Here is a 20,404-nt window from a genome sequence, read left to right as displayed (position 1 = left end):
AAGCAAAGATTAGACCACAGCAGCTATCAAACTTTACCATGCATCAAGAACCACCTAGGAAGCTAATTAAAAATGCTGATTCCTGGGTGCTGCTTCCAAGATATTCTGTTTCATCAAGTCTGGGGTACGGCCAGATCTGCAATTTTATCCATGGGAGATTTGATGTATGAGTCTTCCAACCTCACCCAGAGAAATAGTGATTTGGAGAATATGTGTATTTATTCAATAAATTTAGAGCTTGATACATGTGGTGCCCCGGGCTGGTGCTGGGAAAAACACACAAGGACGAATAAGACTCTACCTGTGTCTGCCCTTGCTGGCAGCTGGGGCTTCCAAGGAGAATGTAGAGTCTGTACTGCTCTGTTAGGATATCAAAAAACAGTAGCCAAGAAGGGCAATGAAAAACGCCATACCTGGGATTCCGCAGCTTCAATGCTGTGGGAGAGATTTCCATTTTGTACAGGTTCTGAAGCATTGCTGGATGGCGTCATTTCGACTTCCGTGCTAGTGCTGTTTGGAAGCTCGATTTTTTCTGTGACATAATTTGGACACACACAAAGAAAGCAAATGGAGTTAATGGAGTAAGAGCCTATTGGAAAGAATATCCTAAAATGTTGGACCAAGGAAGAAGATAGTGGTCTCTGAGGGTGATAAGGCCCAGGGCTGGGGTTTCGACAAAAGGCAAAGAATTTCTACCATTTTCTCCATGCTTTTTTGGCACACTTGGCCCTCCAGCTCTGTTTAGTAGCTCTCTGACTTCTCACTCTGGCCTGATGTCCTAACTTGAGTGGCCTCTCAGCTCCCCTGGTAAGTGTTCTCTAGACTAGGCAAATTTACCATCTAGCCATTCAAAAACAGGAACACAGATGTTTATTAGCCACACCATACCCAGTCTACACACTATTGTTTACACCCAGGATCTCTCTCTCTCTCTCTCTCTCTCATTCTCTCTCTCTCTTTTGTATTTATAGCTGGATCTTTTCTTTTGTACTACATTTTAGAAAGGATATTGGGTATCAGGAGACATGGGTCCTAGGCTCTGCTCTACCATATCAGGCTGTCACCTTAGGCAAGTCCACTCCTTCCTTTGGATTTCAGGATCCTTATCTGTGAGATGAGGGGGATTCAACCGGTTGATCTCCAAGGCCTATTGCTTCCAGCTCTAATTATCTCAGGCTCTGCCAGTGCCTCGGTGGCCATGGGGAGGGTAGGTTTGGGAAACAAAATGCCTGGAGAATGCTACTCAGCACATTCCACACTTGGGCATCTTATTGCAGGCAAGGCAAGGGGGAGATGAACAAGTAATGGAGACAAAGGCTGTATCATTCCTGAAGGAGACATTTGGATACAGTGACGTTATGGGTCAGCAAGTGCAGATGCAAGTTTTCTTCTGGACATTGAGAAGTGAGTCCAGGGTAATGGTGAAGTACTGGAGCTCTTTGACACTAGGCATTTTGGATAGATTGGGTTCATACTTTGGCTCTACGACTTATGCTGTGTGACTGTTAGCAAGCGACTTAACTTCTCCAAGATTCAGTTTCCTCATCTGTAAAATTGGGGTGATAATGACAATAGTACCACTGCTACTACTGCTATTGCTACTACTGCTACTATTACAATTACTAACAAAAACAACAATAACAATAACACAATCAAAGGGTCTGTCTGTAAAGATTAAATAATAAAATGCATACAAAGCACTTAGCACAGTGCCTGGTACAGAGCAAGCAAGTAAGAAACATAAGCTATTGTGATCCTCATAATGGTACCTGCCTTGAACTAGATTTGTTTATTTTAGGGCTCATAGGAACATCTCCAGGTGATCAGTGGTCAGGCACCAGCAGAGTCTGCCATGACTTCAGGGGGAGGGAAGTTAAAAGGCTCCTAGGCCCTCTGGCTGAGCTAGGCCAAGTCTTGACTTTCAGGAGACAATGAAGCTGTGTAGTTCAGTGTCAGGGTCACCAGGAGTACCAGCATGCTCATCAGTATGAGATAGGAGCAGTATTAGGCCACTCACAGAGTATCAAAATATGCTTTTTTCCTCTAGCAACTTCAGAAGAACTAAAATTTATGTCACTGGAAAAATTCACTGGAAAATAATTTGAGAGTTACATAAAAATTGTTGTGCTTGAAGTGACCAAATTTCAAAAATCATAGGAAAGTATTTAAGTTTATTTATGTATTTTGTTGTGGAATATAGAGACATAAATATATTTATATTTGGAAAACCATAGAAAGTCAAATTTATTTGATCTTTTCATGTTTTCAGTAGTGACAATGTGATATTCTCTTGTGTGTGGAAATGCCAGTTTATCCTAGCATGCTTGGTTCAGTTATTTAAACTAAAAAAATACTATGTACCTGGGGAAATATAAAAACTCTATTTGGAGGAGCTTATTGGCTGAAGTAATACAACTTTAGGATTAGCCTGAAATAGCCAAACTTGACTCTAACAACACAGGATACTGGGTACCAAAGTGGAGTTAAGATGTCCAAGAAAAGATGTGAACAGATGAGAAGAAACAACTTTTCAGGCATGATATCTAACCTAATATGCATGTCTTAGCTTATGAAGTGCTTTTACATGCCGGCCTGAGGTCTCATCACCAAAGAAAATGTGAAAATATATCTGAACTTCCTTTGAAAAGCAAGGGTTTTGGATACACACTATTTTTTAGTTAGAAAGTTGTTCAGAGACCCTGGAAGGATCCTTGGAGTTATGTATTTTATCTCCTCATGGAGGGTTACATCCAAGTCTAAGGTCAGCCAATCGTTAGGAGGAAGACTGGAATTGAACCCAGGCCTCTAAGTCTTGTGCTCCAAGCTTCTTCCTTGTGCAAGAGAGAAATCAAAAAGTGGTACAGAAAAATAGGTTGTGTGATTGAGCTTAAATATCACAAGTATAACTAAACTTATGCAATTAGACTTTTGTGGTATGGCTTTGCATTTTTGTAATACAAAGCAAAATATGCTCATTAAAAAAAAATTAGTCCAAGCTCACAGAAGCATAAAGAAGCAGTGAAAAAAATATGTAATTCATAAACCCAACTCCAAGAAGTAACTATTGTTAACACTTTAGCTTATGTCCTTCCAGTTTTTTTTTCATACCCAATAGAATCTTGACTGTTTTCTCAGTCAATGATTTTTCCCTGAGCTAGAAGTCAGAATAACAGGAGAGGCAGAAACTCTTCTAAGGAGTATCATGTATTTTGAGTACACCACGGTTGAATTTTGCCTGCAGATAATTTTAGTTTCTTGGGCAATAGCATCATTTATAGCATAGATTCAGATTAGGTTAAATTTAGTTTGAATTTAGAATTAGAGAGCTATATTATGGTTATAGACAGGAGAGAAGGAACATCATGTTCCATGTTAAAATAAGATGCCTGAATGTCCCTATCTGGTCATATAGCTCAGAAAAAGTCAGCCAGAAGAGACCTGGGCCAGTATTGCTGAATTCGTAAGAAAGGGGAGGCAGTGTCATCTTGCACGGATTCTGCCATTCAGTTAGGAGTGACCAAGGGAACCATCTGGTAAGTCAGGGGGTGTGCTGTATGCAGTGTCATAGGTTACCAGACAAGAATTTCAGAAGGGGTACTGTCCCACTTTTTGTTAAATATTAAATGACAGATATGTATATGTGTGTGTGTCTTCTTCATGTGGAATCCCTAAAATAAAGTGATTTTCTACTCTTCAAGGGAGATACCTGGTTAGAAGCTGGTTATATTTCAAGGTCCTAATAGGATCATTTACTCTTCCTGGAGTTCCCTTAGAGTAGGTGGCACACTGTGTCTATCTATGCCCTATACGCATCAGGAGAAGTAGAACCCTTCTGACACTCAGTAAAGGGCTGAGCTGCAGGATTCTGTGTCTGCACTGAGTCAAGGGTGCCCATGCTGAGTCTTGCTCTTTACTCCCCTTCACACACTGCAGGAAAGGCATGGGACAGAGGTCTCCCTGTACTCACCTACGTGATTGGCAGCCCCATTCTGCCTCTCATTCTCATCCATCTGGCATTTCTTCTTGGCAATCTTGTGGAGAATTGAAGCCTTTTCTCTGAACCTCCCTGAAGGAAGAGAAAGTGGTGGAAAGGAAAGAGGATGAGGAGGAAGATAAAAAGAGAGGCGTATGGCAAATGGGGAAGCATTGACAGAGCAGGTACTTGGCTTCCGTAGTTATTCTGCACTATAGCAGCAACCACTCTTTTCTGTCTAATCCAAATGCCTTATGGCCAGCATGAAGAGCACCTTTTTATCTTTGTGGATTCTTTGAATCAATTCTCTATTTGAGAATCTTAAGTTGCCAGACCACAGATGAAAGGTTTGACTTGGACCTGTTCCTTCCCTCCTAATTGCTTACAAAACAAATGAAAGCACCGATCATCATTGAAACTCCCCCTATTTCTGAAATCCAAAACAAGTCCTAAAAGACATAACTACACTGAAAGCATAGCCATATCTCTGGAATTAACTACTCGTCTCGCAACTGGCTTTTGACAATGGAAAGCCAAGCCCAGGGATCCTTTGATTTGACTTTGGTTTTCAAACATTTATCATAATTAACATTGCAGCTTCTAAACAAGTCAGGAGCATATATCAAAACTTTCCAAATGAGCTGAGTCAGCTGTAATTAAGGCATCAAGGAGGTAACTGATTCCTTTTGGGAATTTAAGGCAAAGAATGATTAACTGAGTACAGTCAGTGTCTGTTGCTGATGAAATTCTTAGGGAAAGGTGCTGGAAAAATGCCATTCTCAAAATAATCATTTTAAACAGCTGTACCACAAATATGATGCTTTGTTTCTTTTCTATTATTGATATAATTAATGATAAGTGCATGCAACAAGCACAGAAAAAGAAAAGCATGCAAAAGTGTCGAGATTAGTGAATAATAGCACATTTTTCTTTCTTCTTTAATCCTCGATTCTCCCCAACCCTGGGAATATTCAAGGTAGAAAGGAGGCTCATTTTAAACTGACTATTTATTGCCTAGGTTCAGATATGATATTTCCCCCCAAAATACTACAATTTTCCCACTACGTATTGGTTGTTGGTTGTGTTCTCCAGCAGGATATTAACAGGGGATCTCATTCTACTTTTCTAGTTAGACCAAACCCAAACCATACCCAAAATGTTTCTCTTGAAGAGTCTCTTCTCCTAGGATGGGGCATGGCAGTTTGGCAGCCACTCCCCTCCCTTTCTCAGGGGTGGAAAGCACGAGGTATGGTCACAACGATGGCTTGTGTGAATGGTTGGGAGGGATAGAAACTATAAAGAGTAGGATCAGTTGCTTCCAATGGTGAAGGTGACATAAGACAGAGCCCCTTCTGCTCACAAGCTCCATTAGTCATAATCCTAGATGCCTTGCTACCACAAAAGAAACCTCTAGGATGTAAATACCAGAGGGCACATTCTCAGAGGAAGTAGGACAACATTACGTGGAGAAAGTAGGTCAGCATGTGGCTTGGGCTTCATGAGGAATGAGAAAGAAGGATGAGGTAATGGGCATGATGTCCGTCCTTGAGGGATGTTGAAGGTCAACATCATGTTCACTGTGCTGGAAAGTATTCTAAATTTAGCTGCTTCTATTTAACCTAGAAGGAAAACTCTGCGAAGAAAAAGAAAAAGGAAAGAAAGTCTGTGGGCTAGGAAAAAGAGGAGGTACGAGGGAACAAAAAAGGAAAGAAAAAGGCGAGAAAAGAAAGAAATTCAAGGAAGGAGCGGGGCTGTTACTGTCCGGAGGTTGCCTTCGCAGCATGGATGAAAGACACTTTCCTGGCTGCCAAACCTAGTCTCGTTTGGGGCTAGACAATGAGGCATGGTTCTCAGGACTCTGAAGTCTTAAGGCCAAAGAGGAGTATTTCTCGTAGAAAACAACTCCAAGAGGTCTTCAAATCATCTATTGAAAAGCCCAGAAGAGGAAAAAGGAGGTTCTGAAACTTTATTGGAAATGACGCTTCTACTAACAAAACCGCCCTGTGGTCTCAGGGTCATTCTTTGAACTTGGAACATCCAGCACCTCTATGAAATAAAAATGATCAATAATTGCTATTTTAAAATCATATATAAAATAATAATAAAGCAAGAAAGCATTCAGAAGAGGAAATGAATAAGCCTGTGGAAATAAAACCTGAAATAACCCAATCTGAGTAATGCCCGAAAGTCATGAATCATGGCAGAGAAAATATTTGATTAAAACCAGCTAACTGCATATTGCTTGTGGTTACAAGACCCTTTTCAGAGCTTAGATGTATACCTGAGAGAAATGATTACAGAAGGGACTCAAAGCATGGACGGGTTCGACCACTCCCTCTGCCAGGAAATACCTAACGGTCACTCATGGGCTGGTTTCCCCAAATTCTCTAAAGGAGGGCTGGAAGAATAGGGTAGGAACTGATTCTAAAATTGGAATTTCATAGGTTCGCAAACATTTTAACACATCAGCGAGGGTTTTCTAGACTGTGTGTCACCACTTTTCCTACTGCAGCTGCACCTTAGATGTTCTATGTGATTGAAAGGTGAGAGAAATCAGCCTTTTGGGTTCTCCTTTGCTGTTTAGCCCTAGGGGCCTGCCACGAGCCAAAGCTGCAGTGACTGCTGGGGAACTATCTTCTCCACCCACTTCTTCAATTTCTTTAATTCAACTTCTGTCTCAGTTAACACGACTCGACTGGCATTCTGCATTCTGAGTGCTGACAATGGCTGCTCGATAGCCTAAAAAGATTTTCTCTTAAAGATTAGTTTCTAGAAAAGCAGCAGGTGAAGGCCCACGTTCAGAATTTAGTAGATAGGTGCACTCCTTAGGTGGAGCAGAGCCTGACAAAGCAAGACATGTCCATTACAGTCCAACTGGGCACCCCTGGGATCTCTACAGGGCACTTTTTGAGAAAAGCTCTAAAGAGGAGGAGGTTAACAGGACAAGAGTGAGCACGAGGTATGTGGGGCAGAAGCCATCACAGAACCTATGATTCTCAAAGTGACCCTTGGGGTAGGAAGTCATGGCACCTTCAGGATCTGTTCAGCCTAAAGTCACAAGCTGGGGAGAATACCAAGCAGGGGGTATATGTTGGGGACAGCATAGTAGAGTGGTTAAATGGATATGACTTAGAGGCAGGTAGATCAGAGTTTAAGCCCTGCCTCTTTCACTTGCTCTGCTGGGTGTGTTTTGTTATGTCTGTGAATATTTCTGAGCTTCAGCTTTCCTGTTAAATAGGGATTCCAATGCCATTGGCTCATAAGTCAAATGCAAGGCTCAAGTGAGAAAATGTGTAAGGGGCTTATCATTGGAAGTACTCTGTACTGAGCATAAGAGGAAAAAAGAAAAGTAAACTAACAAAAAGCTCAGGGGCAAGGGTGACGTGGCCCTGAATTGCTTTAGCAGAACCACTGACACCTTTCCTTTTCTCAATCCACACTTGCGGGTTTGGGCAATTAGCTACATCCTGACCTGACAGTTTAAGCATCCCGGAGGATTTGTTGGATTGGGGTTCATGTTTCAGTGAGTCCTTCAATGTCAGTTTTTAAAACTGATTAGGAAAAAGATCACTTTCTAGCTTCCCAAAATGGAGAAGGTCAAGGTGATGGAGTTGGCCTTCTGTGTTTTAAACACTGAGACCTTGGCAATCTTAAAAAGGAAAGATGGTGATCAGCTTTCTCCCATCCCCTGTGAGGGCAGCGTATAGGCAAGGAACTACTGTTGCTGCACAGTGGATTTGGATAGGCTCAAAAGAACTTCCCAATTTTTTAACTGCCTGAGTTTTTTAACTCCTCTGTGTCTCAGGCTCTGAATTTTAAAATGGGGATCATAACAATGCTCATCTCATATAAATGTTAGAGGCCTCAATGTGTTGATACACATCAGCTGTTCAGATGGCCTCTGACATACAGTAAATGCTCAGGAATTGTTACTCAGAAACAGTTATTATTATGGAAGTGAATGACAGGACATTCTTCCCATAAATCACCGAAAATAAAAAAAAAATTGATATTCAAAACAGAATTGATGCTTAGCAGCCTCAGGTACAGAAGACCTAGGTGGTAAAGGGATTGCTTCGATAAACTATTTTAGGCTCAGATTCTGCGTTGGCATAAAGGTTGACCATGAGAGAGAGAGATCTAAGAAACAACTGTAGCTTTGTGCCTGGGGATAAAGAATCGAGACATTTTTGAGTACTTTTCAAAGTGAGCAAAGGAGTGATTATTTAACATCTTTTAAGGCAACCTTAAAAAATATACTCTGTTGCAGTGTAAACTCTTAGAGTGTTGTATTTTTATCTAGCAACAGATATTTGTATACTTAAAATCTCAAAATAGCAAACTCCGTGCAAATCGTGAGGCACTTACGTCAAAATCTAGTGCATGATTTTAATATAGTTTAGTTTGGTTTAAAATTTGCAAAAGAATACCAGCTGAGCGTCCTGAGGGGAGTGTGTATTGAAAGGGCGGTAGGAAAGTGTGGAAGGAAAAGATCAAAGTGTAAGGGCCTAATGTGGATAAGAACAAATTTTAAAAAACGACCAGGAATCAAAATCCTTGACTCAATCACTCTAGCATAAAACAGAAATCCCAAGCTGTGTAGCAAAATAATCTTTGAAGGGTCTGTTCACTCAAAGGAAATGAATTTTGCTTCTGTTTTGCTGTTAATTAATGAAAACGGCCCCTGGAAATTCCTTCACATCTTTCCCACAAGCCTGTAATAAGCAGTGTTACAAAGGGAGCTTTTGGATTGGCGGTCAGATTAGCCCCTGGCTGCCACGGAACAACCTGAGCATCAGCAACACAGAAGAGATGGGACAAAGAGATATTTAGGTGTACAGAGGGCGCCCACACACACTTTGGTGAATAACCTTGATTTAGGAGAAAGAAAAAGAATGAAACAGAAGGGAAAACTTGAAATAGTGTTCTCGAATCTATTTTTGTGTTTTCAGTTCTGCATTTCCTGTCTTTGTCTTTATAGCTCATGGCTTGGCAGGTAGCTTAAAAAGAAAAAGTGCACCTGAACTTTCCCTCTGTTTTTTCCCTTGCCTTTTTTTTCTGGAAGCATAGACTTGTCATTCTGAGAAGACATGCAATGGAACTGATGTGACAATAAGCAAATGCTGATCTTGGAGTCATCCCAGGCTCCTCTCTCACACCCACATTCTATCCATTAGCCAATCTGTTGTCTCTACTTTCAAAATATTTCAGAATCTGACACCACTGTCTCCTCCACCTCCGCCATCCCACATACACCTCAACCAGCATCAGGTCTGGCAGGAAAAATTCTGCTGGCTCCTAACTAGTTTCTCCTTCCACCTTTACTTCAGGTTGGTCGCATTTTTAGTAATCAGTCTAGCGAATCATGCCACTCATTTGTGCAAAATCCTGCAGTGGCTCCCTAGGTCAAAGTGAAAGTCAAAGTCTTCACAGTGAATTATAAGATTCTATCCAATGAGGCTCAGCTAGATCACCTTGCCTCGCCCCCTTGCCTCACTCTCCCTTTGCTGTTTCTGGAAAACACTGTGCACTGTCCCACCTCAGGGCCATGGCATTTGCCAGTCCCTGTACCTGGAATGTTCTTCCTTCAGAGGGCTCACTCAACTCCTTCAAGTATTTGTTCAGATGCCACTTCATCGACGCTTCTCTGAGCAGCCTATTAAAATTTGCAGCTTCTCTCTCAGCATATCCTATCACCAGTTTATTTTCTCTAAAGCATTTTCCACCATCTCATGCACTACATCATTTTTATTCTTGATTATCTGTTGCTTTCCATCAGGAGCTAAGTTCCATGAGGGTAAGGGATTACCATCAGTTTTGTTTACTGCTGTATCCCTAAAACCCAAGAGGGTTCAACAAATTCTGTTTGTGGTTTCTGTGTAAATATGAGGTTATAACCCTTTAACATGCTTCTTGTTGGCTAATGACCCAGCCCATGGGCCCAGAGAGACTGAGAGTCCACATGGCCCCCGGAACTTTCTGGAGGTAAATAAGAGGAAGTGGGGTGGACTAGCTGTTCACACTTCAGAGGTGGGAGACGGAGGGGCACGTCAGCTGTTCTCCCTCTGCTCGTTGCCAGGGCTGACAGGGTGAGCACCGAAAGGAGTCTCTGTGATAGAAGAGGAGGTTCTGTGAGCACAGCAGAGAGCGGAGCAGGGAAAGCTGGCCTTGAGTCCTCCTTTACTGAGATGCTTCTCAACTGTCAAGGCCTAACTAAAGGCCCCACCTGCAGCTTTCTCTACCACTATCCACACCTCTCCTTTGTAAGTGGAAATCCATGATTCTCATGGCACTTCGATTGTACTCGTCGCAGTCTGTGGCTCACATGTCTGATCTCCCCACCAGAGGGCAGGCTTCTCTGGGAAGGGACCTTCTCTCTGCCATTTTTGATTCGCTCAAGAAGTATCTTGGAATAATGCCAGGTACCTCATATGCACTCACTGGACTGCAGTGATGCTCTCCCTATATCAACTCCCCTGGGAAGTCTGAGCTTTCCTTTCATGTCAGTACAAGGCACAAACCATCTTCCGCTGCACGAATATTAACCAAACCTGTGCTGTGCACCACAGTGTTTGGTGAATAAGATAGATCCAGGCGGGTACCCTTGTAGAGGTCATAGCCTAGAGCCAGAGCCAGACAAGAAACAAGGACTTAAAATTCATTCTCTGATGATGGAGACTTCTCAGAAGGTATGGAAACTTGGAGAATAGTGAAAGTTCCAGAATTGAGACACTGCCTAGCAGCTTGAAGGAATAAACTCCTCTTCCATTGCACAAACTGTCTTCATAGGGTAGCTTAGTCACCTAATAGCATCTGGCCTGATTTTTATTCCTAAAAGCAAAAGATTAAAAATACTAATTTCATCTTAAACAAAAACTCCAAGAACATGGAGTTTATTTATGCTTAAATGTATTTCTGAAGTACAACCTCTAAATTTTTTTTCTCATTTTTGAGAAGCATCACATAAAATCATTTATTATAAGACTACAATGATATTAACGGAAATTAAACTAGTATTGTAATGAAGTATTTTGTAAACTGCCTTTGTAAATGTTTTGTGAATGAGCCACATAATAAAAATGATTAACATAATTTAATTGTAGTTATATTTATAGACATAATCAAGGGACTAGTTTCTGTAATTAATGAGAACGTATACATAATTGTATCTCAAGTGGTGGCCAAGCACATCACATAATGAAATGAAGCAGCCAGATTTCCTTATTAAGGCTTAAAATTTTTTTTTCCATAAGAATAACCTTAGGGTCACTGGTAAAGACTGGATCTGTCAGCATGTGAATTGGTTCTATCATCTCCTCTACCAGGGTCAGCTTATCACTGGAAATATTAGAGTGTTTTAATAAAAATTTCATAAGATTTCCAATGTTTTTCATAAGTCGCTATCTTAAAGATCGATATTTTTGTTTTCCCTCCCAATTTCTTTCCTCTCCAGTGACTTTGCCTAATCTGTTATCTTCAATTTTCAATCCTACTTTTTCCCCTCAGCATATAATCATGATCAGGTCTCTCTCAATTTGGGAAACTTTCTCTTGACTGAAGGTTTCCTGCTAGTACTGCTCCCTCTCACCTTCCCTTCACAGCCAAGCCTCTGGTAAGATCAGTTTTATGCTAGAGCCTCTACGTCCTATGGCTCCTTTGTTCACTATTTAAATCTGCATCTGGCATTTATCAACGTTATTCCACTGAACCTACCCCTGGCCTCTTTTTGCCTCCATGTGGCATCTAATATCCCTCACCTCTCTCCTTGAAATCCTCTTTGATTTTTAAGGATTCCAGAGAAGGTGCCTTAAATGTCACTAATCCTCAGGGCTCCCTCCTCGCTCCCTCTTCCTCACTCCTCACATTCTCCCAGAGGACCTAGTGGGCCGCTACCTGCATGTCGATTATTCCCAAATTCAGATTCCTGGCCCAAATCCTCTTCCCCAATGGCCTTCTGAACAGCCACACTTGGAAGCCCCTCTGGCAGTTAAACTCGACATGCCTCAAATCCCACATGTCACCTTCCTTCCAAGGAATCTGCTCTTCTGCTTGCATTTTCTTTTGGTGACTTTCATGTGCCCAGTTTTTTCCAGCCATTTTAGAGATTCCCCTCTCCTCATCATCCAGTTAGTTGCCATGGCCCTTTGGACTCTACCTTTGAACACCTTAGATCCAGCCTTCCCAGCCTGGATGTTGGTTACAGCCTCTTAGATGGTCTCCCAGGTTTAACTGCATGGCTGGCATCCCTCCAACTTACCCTTTGCAGGACTTTGACTGTTCCACTCTTCTTACTCCTCTTTAAGACTCAGTTTTAGGCATCTTATCTTTCAGGAAGCTTTCCTTCAGCCCCTTTCCTGGGCTGGCAAGGCACCCTGGCACTTTTCTCTATCACAGTGCCCTGATCCCTATCCTCTCATATTAGTTACCACAAAACCTCAGAAATGTTTTACTGACCTGCTCCCCAACTAGCCTATGGGTCCCTCATGGACAGAGATACTGTTTTTCATCCACCCCCTCATCCCAGTGCGTATTTCTTAGGCTGGTCCTCAGTAAGTGTTTATGAACATAACAACACTAACACAAAGAAGTGTGTGTGTGTGTGTGTGTGTGTGTGTGTGTGTGTACTTGGAATGCTTGCAGCATGAAAATCTATTCAGAGTTTACTTTCTTTTTGTGGGGAGAGAAAGAAGGAAGGCCAGAAGCACACTGCAGGAAACTCACTACTCCTCATGGTTAATGCTATGATTAAGTTTCCGAAGTTTAATAGTATTTGTCTATTTTGAGACCCTACTTTTTTTCAAAAAAGAGACAATTTCATCAAGGTCAGGCAAAATTGGAATTTTACAAATGAAAAACTTCCAGCAAGTATCAGATGGTAGCAAAAGGGTTAATTTACTCCTCTTAGCTGAGGCTGACACTGCTTGAGAGGTAATGTTCTTTATCATTTTAGGTCGCCTGCTTTATTATTTTAAGAACTTAATTTTCTGAACAATTCTATCTCATATACACAGATACAAATGGCTCACACAGAATTTCTCAAAGGGATTTGTCTGATCTCAGCTTTGGAGTTCTGAGCCAGGTAGGGCTGCCAGATAAAAGGTTTGAATAAATGTCTTCCTTTTCTTCCCATCCCTTACACCCTGTGGAGATCTAAGAGAATGGAATAAAGAATCACTTTACTAAGGTAGGACTCAGATCCTAAGACTCACCAACATCTAACCCCATTACCACCTAGTGGGTGGAAAAAAGCTCTTCAGAGTGTTTGTCAAAGCCTAGGTCTTGAGTATATCTCTCTGCAAATGAGTTATGGCATTAATCTATTCATTTTGGCAGAGTTTTGATTTGTTCATGGCATCTAGCAAATAGTAGGTGCTCAATAAATATGTGTCGAAGGGTTATTCTTATACATAAAAAGCAAAACTTAACAAAATAGTTTTCTTATGATAAGTCTGTATACTACTCAATTATTTATCGTGATCCAAAGTGAAAGATTTTAGATTCGGCTAACATTTGTTCAGTAGCAGCCATTATTTCATGTGTATTTCATACATCATCTCCTGTCACCTGGATTTCATGTGTCTGTGAATTGTCAGTTAATTTAAATTTCCATTTTCTTTTTTTTTTTTTTCAAATTTTCAACTTTACATTGTAAAGTGATGCCTATATACCTCATTTGAAACGTGGGTTTGCAACAGAAGTGCCAACACATGCTGAGAGTTCTTAAGTAAATGCGACTGAAGGCTTAGTGGCCCATGACTGAAATGAGATGATTCAATTCATTTCGGATTTAATCAAAATAGAAACTTACCATGCTTAATTGAACATGCCAGTCTCCTGGTAAAACAGATTCCCACTTTTTTTTTTCTTTTTTAAAGAGAAAGAAAGCTTCATGGGGGTGGGAAAGTATTAATTTATAATAACAGTATTCAAGTATGACTGATGAAGGCAATTTAACATTTTCAGCTCTAGGGATGTCAGAAATAGACAAAAAGAAGCATCCACATTTTGCCTTCTGTTGCCACTTAACACCTTCTACATATGCAATGTGGCAAAATCTGCCTTCACTTGCCAGGTCCAATCTTTCTGCTTTTACTGCTGACAGTTTAGATCATGAAAATAAGATGCAATGAAGTTTGAAAAGCTGGATGTATTTTAATTAGAAGACTTCCTTGGTCCTGGTTTTCAGGAAGACTGTGGATTTACCCACACAACTGGTTTGGTCTTTCTGACATCTCATCTTGGTTACTAGCTGATTAGTCTAGTTATGTACATTCACTAGGCTGCTGTCTTCCTAAGATCCAGCCCGAAGGAGATACTTTTAAGAATACATCTCTAAAAAGTAATGTGGTTAATAACTGGTGAGTTAAATATATATATAATATAAATATATATATTATATATATTTATATATTTAATTTAATTTTAGTTTTTGATAAGGCTCAGCCTTACAAAGAGCATCTGTACCCAAGAGCCCAGAAAATCTTCTAGTTAATGGAAAGGTGGACTGAATGAGTTAAAGTATAAGACCTGGAATGAAAGAAATGTAACATGGTCTTGGAAATGGTGTCTGTGCACAACAGGGCTTCAGTTTGGTAACCAGAAGGTAGAAAGTTAATTTGAGGCGCACTTCTCAGACTTTCTGCAGGGACATCAATGGTCTTTAGGTAAGAAGGGCACATGCTGTGGTGGAAATTGGATATTCCGTGTAGGAGGAACAACCCTGTTGTTTAATTTAGAGAGGACAAAGACTTCGATTCTAACTGCACCCTGGCTTTAACTCAATTTTGGTAAAAATTCAGGTTTCTGAAACAAGTAAATTAGAAGATAGTTACACCACAAAGGTTTATTTGCTTTGTAATGAAGTCAGTTCGAATCTCTGTTCCAAGGACTTATTTAAATTTGTTTGAGGCTCTTTCATTCATTGTTAGTGGGAGTGTAAGTGGTGCAATTCCTTTGGAGGGCAATTTAGTACTATCTTTCAAAATTTGAAATGTATGTATCTTTTGATCTGGTATTTCTATTTCTAGGAATTTGTTATATGTGTGTGTGTGTGTGTGTGTGTGTGTGTGTGTGTATGTAAAGAAGATGCTCATGTAGTATTGTTATATTAACTAGATAAACAAAAATGGAAATATCCTAAATGTTCCTCCACAGGGGACTTAATGAGCCCACCCTGGAAGAACCATGCAGTGGAATACTACACAGCCGCTAAAAGGAATGAGGAAAGTCAAACAGTGCTGATGTGGAATATCTCCAAGATATATCAATTAAAAAAACCAGGTATAGAACAGTGTATAGAAAAAAAGAGAGTGTGCCAAAAAACTGATAAAAGTGGTTAACTCTAAGGAATGAATAGAATTTGGGCTAAAAGGGAGACTCATTTTTACTGTCTTTCCTTATGTCGTGTTTGCTTTTTACCTCTGTATGCCTGTAATGTTTTTATAATAAAAATAAATAGTTAAAATCAATTTGTGATTTAAAATTTATACTGTGCTAAAAGTTTGTATTTGTAACTAAAAGGGAACATAGTTTCTTTTTTTTCTTTTAAAGGTCTATCTAGCTAATAGAAACTATTAGAAAACTATCTAATGGATTATTTACTATATATAACCATATTAATGAAGAGTTTGTTTATAAACTGGATCAAATAATACACAAGTCTTTTATTTCAGAACTGTAGCTCAGGAAACTACTTACCACAATCTTGGTGGCAGCTTAATCAATATGCAATATTGGTTTTTAGATCAAGTTTTTAGAAGGTAGTTTAGAAGCTTTAAAAGTAGACTGCAAACCAATGTCTGCCATCGCATTTAATAAAAGGCACCAGGACAGCATTTTGGACATGGGGCTGGAAGGGGCATCAAGATATCCATCATCTGAACACTCTTCTGATGAAAGCTTCTGTGGCTTCTCCTGATAAGAGGGACTCACTCCCTTCTGAGGCAGGACATTGCATCTTTGGCCACGTTTGAAGGAAAGGTCTCCCTATGCTGGGCTGAACTCTCTCTCCCCAAATGCAGGAAAGCTGATTTCCTTCTCCATTCTTCTTTACCCCAAGCTGGACTTATGGGGGCTTCCAAGAGCTCCTCTCTCCTGGAAAGGCGAACTCTATTTTACCACTGCAAATCGTCTATGGAGTCAATCCCAGGTAAGAACTACTAAAACATTGTTAGGTTATTCCCATTCCATGCTACATCCTTGTCCACTTCAGCAGAGCCTCTGGGTCATCCATTATGATCCAGACCTACTTTTCCATATGGTTTTGAAGATCCCTGACCTGATTCAATCTCCCACCCCTGCCATCAGTAAATCTATCTCTATGCCCTTAACTTTTTCTCTGGATATTCCTTTTGCCTTTTTGTTCCAACTGAAACTTGGCTGTTTTCCTAAGGCCCCTTTTCTCTTGTGGCCCTGTGACAGCTTCCTTTCTTTCCAAATGCCCCACATTCTATCCTCAACCCCTCACTACATCTAGACCATTTTCCTCCCTCCTTGGAAGCACAAGCCAATAACATCTACCACCTCTACTCCGACTTCCTTGCCACCCTTCCTGCATTCCTGAAGATATCAGAACCCAGTTCTCTGTTTTTCTTTCACCATTACTCCTGTCACCATCCTTGGTAACTCCACATAAGTGAGCACTGAAACACTTGGCTCCTCACCATCGTAACCTACTCAGTTTCAGCTACCCTTTCCTCCAGCTTACCTTATCCAACCACTCCTGCAGTCAGATCCCAGACCTCCTCTTCATTAGCAATAACTGCATCATTCCCAAACTCCTGATTTGAAGCATCTCACTTTCTGACCACCACTCTTTATCTGTTTATTACAATAATTCTTTGATCTCATTGGTTGATTCATTGATGTTATCACCTTTTTACCGCCCTCCTTTGGAACAGTTCTTCTCTCAACTTCTGAGATGCCATTCTCTTCTGGTTCTCTGCCTACCTCAGTCGCCTTTGCTGGGACTTCCCTTTTCCCCAGACTTTAAACTTTGGGGGCCCCAGGGTCAATCCTTGGCCTCCTTTTCTCTATTCATTAGCTGGGTATTCTTATCTAGCCTGTAGCTTAAAATAATACCTATATCGTAGGACTCTCAAATTTATAACCATAGCCCTGACCTCTCACTCAAACTCTAGACTCCATATCCACTGTTTTTTCCATATCTCCATTTGGAGATCTCATAGGTATCTCAAACTTCACATGAGCTCTCAATATCCCTCACATAGCTTGCTCTATTCTCAGTTTTTCCATTAGCGTATTTATACAAAAGTGATATTTCTTTTTTTTTTTATGGAGACATTGCATGTTGCCTATCTAATAGCTATTCCTTTTTCATTTCCTAATGACATAATGCCTAAATTATTTAGGGACAGAAAATCACCCAGTTTAACAAACTATATTTCCAAGCTTCCTTAAAATTAAATATAGCCATGTGACTGAGTTTGAGGCAGTTTCACTGGGAAGATCTAAAAAGAAGGTTGCTCTAGCAGCAGCCATATTGGGCCATGAGGTACCCTTGAGGTTAAAGTCATATACTGGGATGGTGAAGCAGAATGGTGAAAGGAGCCTGGGTTTGGGGTCATTGTGGAGCTTCCATACCTGCCATATACAGCTTGTCTCTGGAGCTCTTTTACATGAGAGAAATAAACTTCTATCTAACTTAATCTACTGTTAATCTGGATTTCCTGCTTCATACGGCTGAACCTATCTTGCCAGATATATCACTGTTTATAACACTGTCTCATCCATTCAAGCAAGGATTAAAATAAAATGTGAAGGCCACAGATAAAATCAAGGATCTGTTTTAGGACTACATTTTCAGAGAATACATCTTGGGCAATGGAAAACACTGTTAAATAATATTCCAAAATTCAATTTCTCTTTGAAAAAGTACTAGACTATTACACTGCAATTAAGAACATTAAATGACTGGCTTGACAATGTGACCTGAAGGTGCTTTAGTTTCTTTGAGATAATGGGGGTTTTCAAAACCTCAGTCACATGCTTAATTTAGGATCCTATGATTCATTTCTGTAAGACATTATCAGCTTGGCAAAGGGGCTGTTGGTTGCCATGAAGCAGTAAGCCTTAATTTCATTAAGGGTAAAATCATTATAATTTTTGCCCTTGATATTACAACAACTTTTTCTATCTTTTTTTTCTTATACAAATGAACAAAATTTGACTTTTTAAATAATGAAATTATTTTTCTGGAATGGCTTCTAAGTGGCAATGAGTTTAGGACAATGCATTATAGACAGCCTTTCCAATATATCACTTCTTTGCAAGATATTAATCAGGCTTTCTGTCTACCTACCTATATGTTTCTATAAGTATTTATTTCCCAAAAGCAAAAATTAGTAGTTCTATAAAATGCCATTGGTGAAAAGGTCTCTTCTTCTTTTAATTCGTCTGTTCTATTGCATAATTTTGTTTTCTTTTGAACTAGCTTTTTACATTTTCATTTAGAGTAATTTTGGTAAGAAAGCCAAGTTCGATTTGTTAATAATTTTCCAGAGTGAAATGGTATGAAATTTGGTATCTACAGATGAGAAATACACTATGGGTTACAAACTTTAAGTAAAATTTGAGATTGCTCTTCCAAGAATAGGCAGTATCATTCCATGAGGAGATGAAAAGATGGCTCCTTATGTAGGGAGATTTGAGGTCACCAAAAGACTACCTCTAGAGTAATTTGTTTGCATCTCTGGAAACATCTTGTTGCAGAAGAAATATAGTCCTTGGTAGGAGCAAAGCTCACTTATCTATCAAGTCTACTAAAATGTCTCATACAGAGGAGGTGCTCAGTGACTATTAAGTGAACACATTAGTATCAGGTGGCCGGTAAGATAGTTGTTGTTATCTTGCAAAGCAGGAATGAGGCAGTGGAGACATCGCCTCTCTGAGAAGTGTGTCCTCACTTCCCAAAGCTGAACAAAATGCCTTCCACTGGGCTCCCCCAGCACTTTGGGTCTGCCCATTCCACTACTCACTTCTCCACCTGTGTATTCCACTAGAGCGTGAGTTCTTTAGGAGGAGGCCTGTCTTTAACCTCCCTGCCCCCAGTCTAGCACCTGGTAGAGACCGAGTGTTGTCGGATACTGACAGCACTAACTTTGCATTAGGGAATGAAGGAAGGAGTAGATACAATTCTGAGTGGCTTGAGGTGGGAGAGGAGGTTGGGTGTGGCCCAGGGAACAGCTCCAGTTTAGGTTCTGGGGCACCTGAAGACAAGAGAGGGAGGGACAGGACCCTAAGAGCAAGAACAAATTTTGTAAAAATGTCGTGGTTTTGTTCAGTGTCCAAGAGTGCATATGTTGTTTTATTAAAATAAACTTTTTATGGTAAAGTGCTCAAGTAGGTGTTCATGTTTTATTCAGTAGCTCATTGTTATTCAGTCTATGATGCCCTTATTCTTAGTCTGTGGTCCCAACCTTTCTCATGATTTGGTCTCCATCAAGCCTTTCTTCCCATTCCCTGTACCGTAGCCAATTTGAAGAGTCTAGTTCCTCATACCACCTTGTACAGCAAACCACAGTTGAAGCTGAGAGGGCAAGGCTTGGCCGTGCCACAGTCCTGAGTTCAAGTCCTGTATCACAACTTGCTACCCCTAACTCCCAGAGCAAATTACTGTGCTTTTCTGAGTCTTAGTTTCCTCATCTTAATAAAATACTTCTTTGAGATTTGGTTTTCTCATCTTCAATAATATCTACCTTGTGGGATCACTATAGGATTAAATGACATAAAATATATAAAGCCTACAGCACTGTACTGGGCAGGTGGGAGGCACTTAATAAAGGTCAATGTGCCCCCATCCTTTCATCCTTCCATTGGCCTTGGGTTGGAACTTACCACTTCTCCTTCCCTAATTTACTCCATGTTTGCTGATCTTTGGGGCCCAGTCCAAAGATCATTTTCTCCACAAATCTACCCCCACCTCCCTGCTCACCCCACTCTGCCAATTGAAAGCAATCGTTCCTTCTCCCGTAGTCTGTTATCTTATTCTGAATACTTCTACTACTTTCTTCCTGGTAGCTCCGTGATCGCTGTTTTATTTCTCCCCCATCTATATGTTCCATGGGAGCAAACTGCCCACCTTTTAAGCCTCGTGTTTCCTTCCCCAAAGCAGAATAACTTGCATATAGTAGGTGCCAAAATAACAAATTGAATATATGCAGGACAATTTTCTATATTTAGGAAATCATCGCTCAATTTCTCTTAGGATGAGGATGGCATATATAATTCATCTTTCCATTTTATACACTTTAGGGAAAAAGAATAGGGCTCATTGCAAGTAGCTGACATCATACAAAATCCAAAGAATTCCCTGTAAATAATTACAGATAATGACTAGTCACATGGGCAATTACAACAAAGCTTTGTTCAAGGGCTAGTCACATTTCTAAAAATTTGAAAAGAAATGCTTAA

The 20,404-nt window shown here is 40.3% G+C and overlaps 1 protein-coding gene across 7 annotated transcripts in view; it reads right to left on the bottom strand.

The window, feature by feature from the left end:
- Nucleotides 1-20,404, bottom strand: part of SLC24A2 (solute carrier family 24 member 2) — a 209,346-nt gene that overhangs the window by 31,006 nt on the left and 157,936 nt on the right. For all 7 annotated transcript variants that reach the window (XM_039869301.1, XM_039869352.1, XM_039869427.1 and 4 more), the window contains 2 exons: nt 3,968-4,066; nt 414-532 (listed from right to left, as the gene is read on the bottom strand). In XM_039869301.1, the coding sequence (XP_039725235.1) occupies nt 414-532; nt 3,968-4,066 (218 nt within the window). The remainder of the gene's footprint in view (nt 1-413; nt 533-3,967; nt 4,067-20,404) is intronic.

Source organism: Pteropus medius, unplaced genomic scaffold (genome assembly GCF_902729225.1).
Source record: "Pteropus medius unplaced genomic scaffold, Ma_sr-lr_union100, whole genome shotgun sequence".
Taxonomy (NCBI): domain Eukaryota; kingdom Metazoa; phylum Chordata; class Mammalia; order Chiroptera; family Pteropodidae; genus Pteropus; species Pteropus medius.
This window is presented reverse-complemented; position numbering and strand designations above follow the sequence as displayed.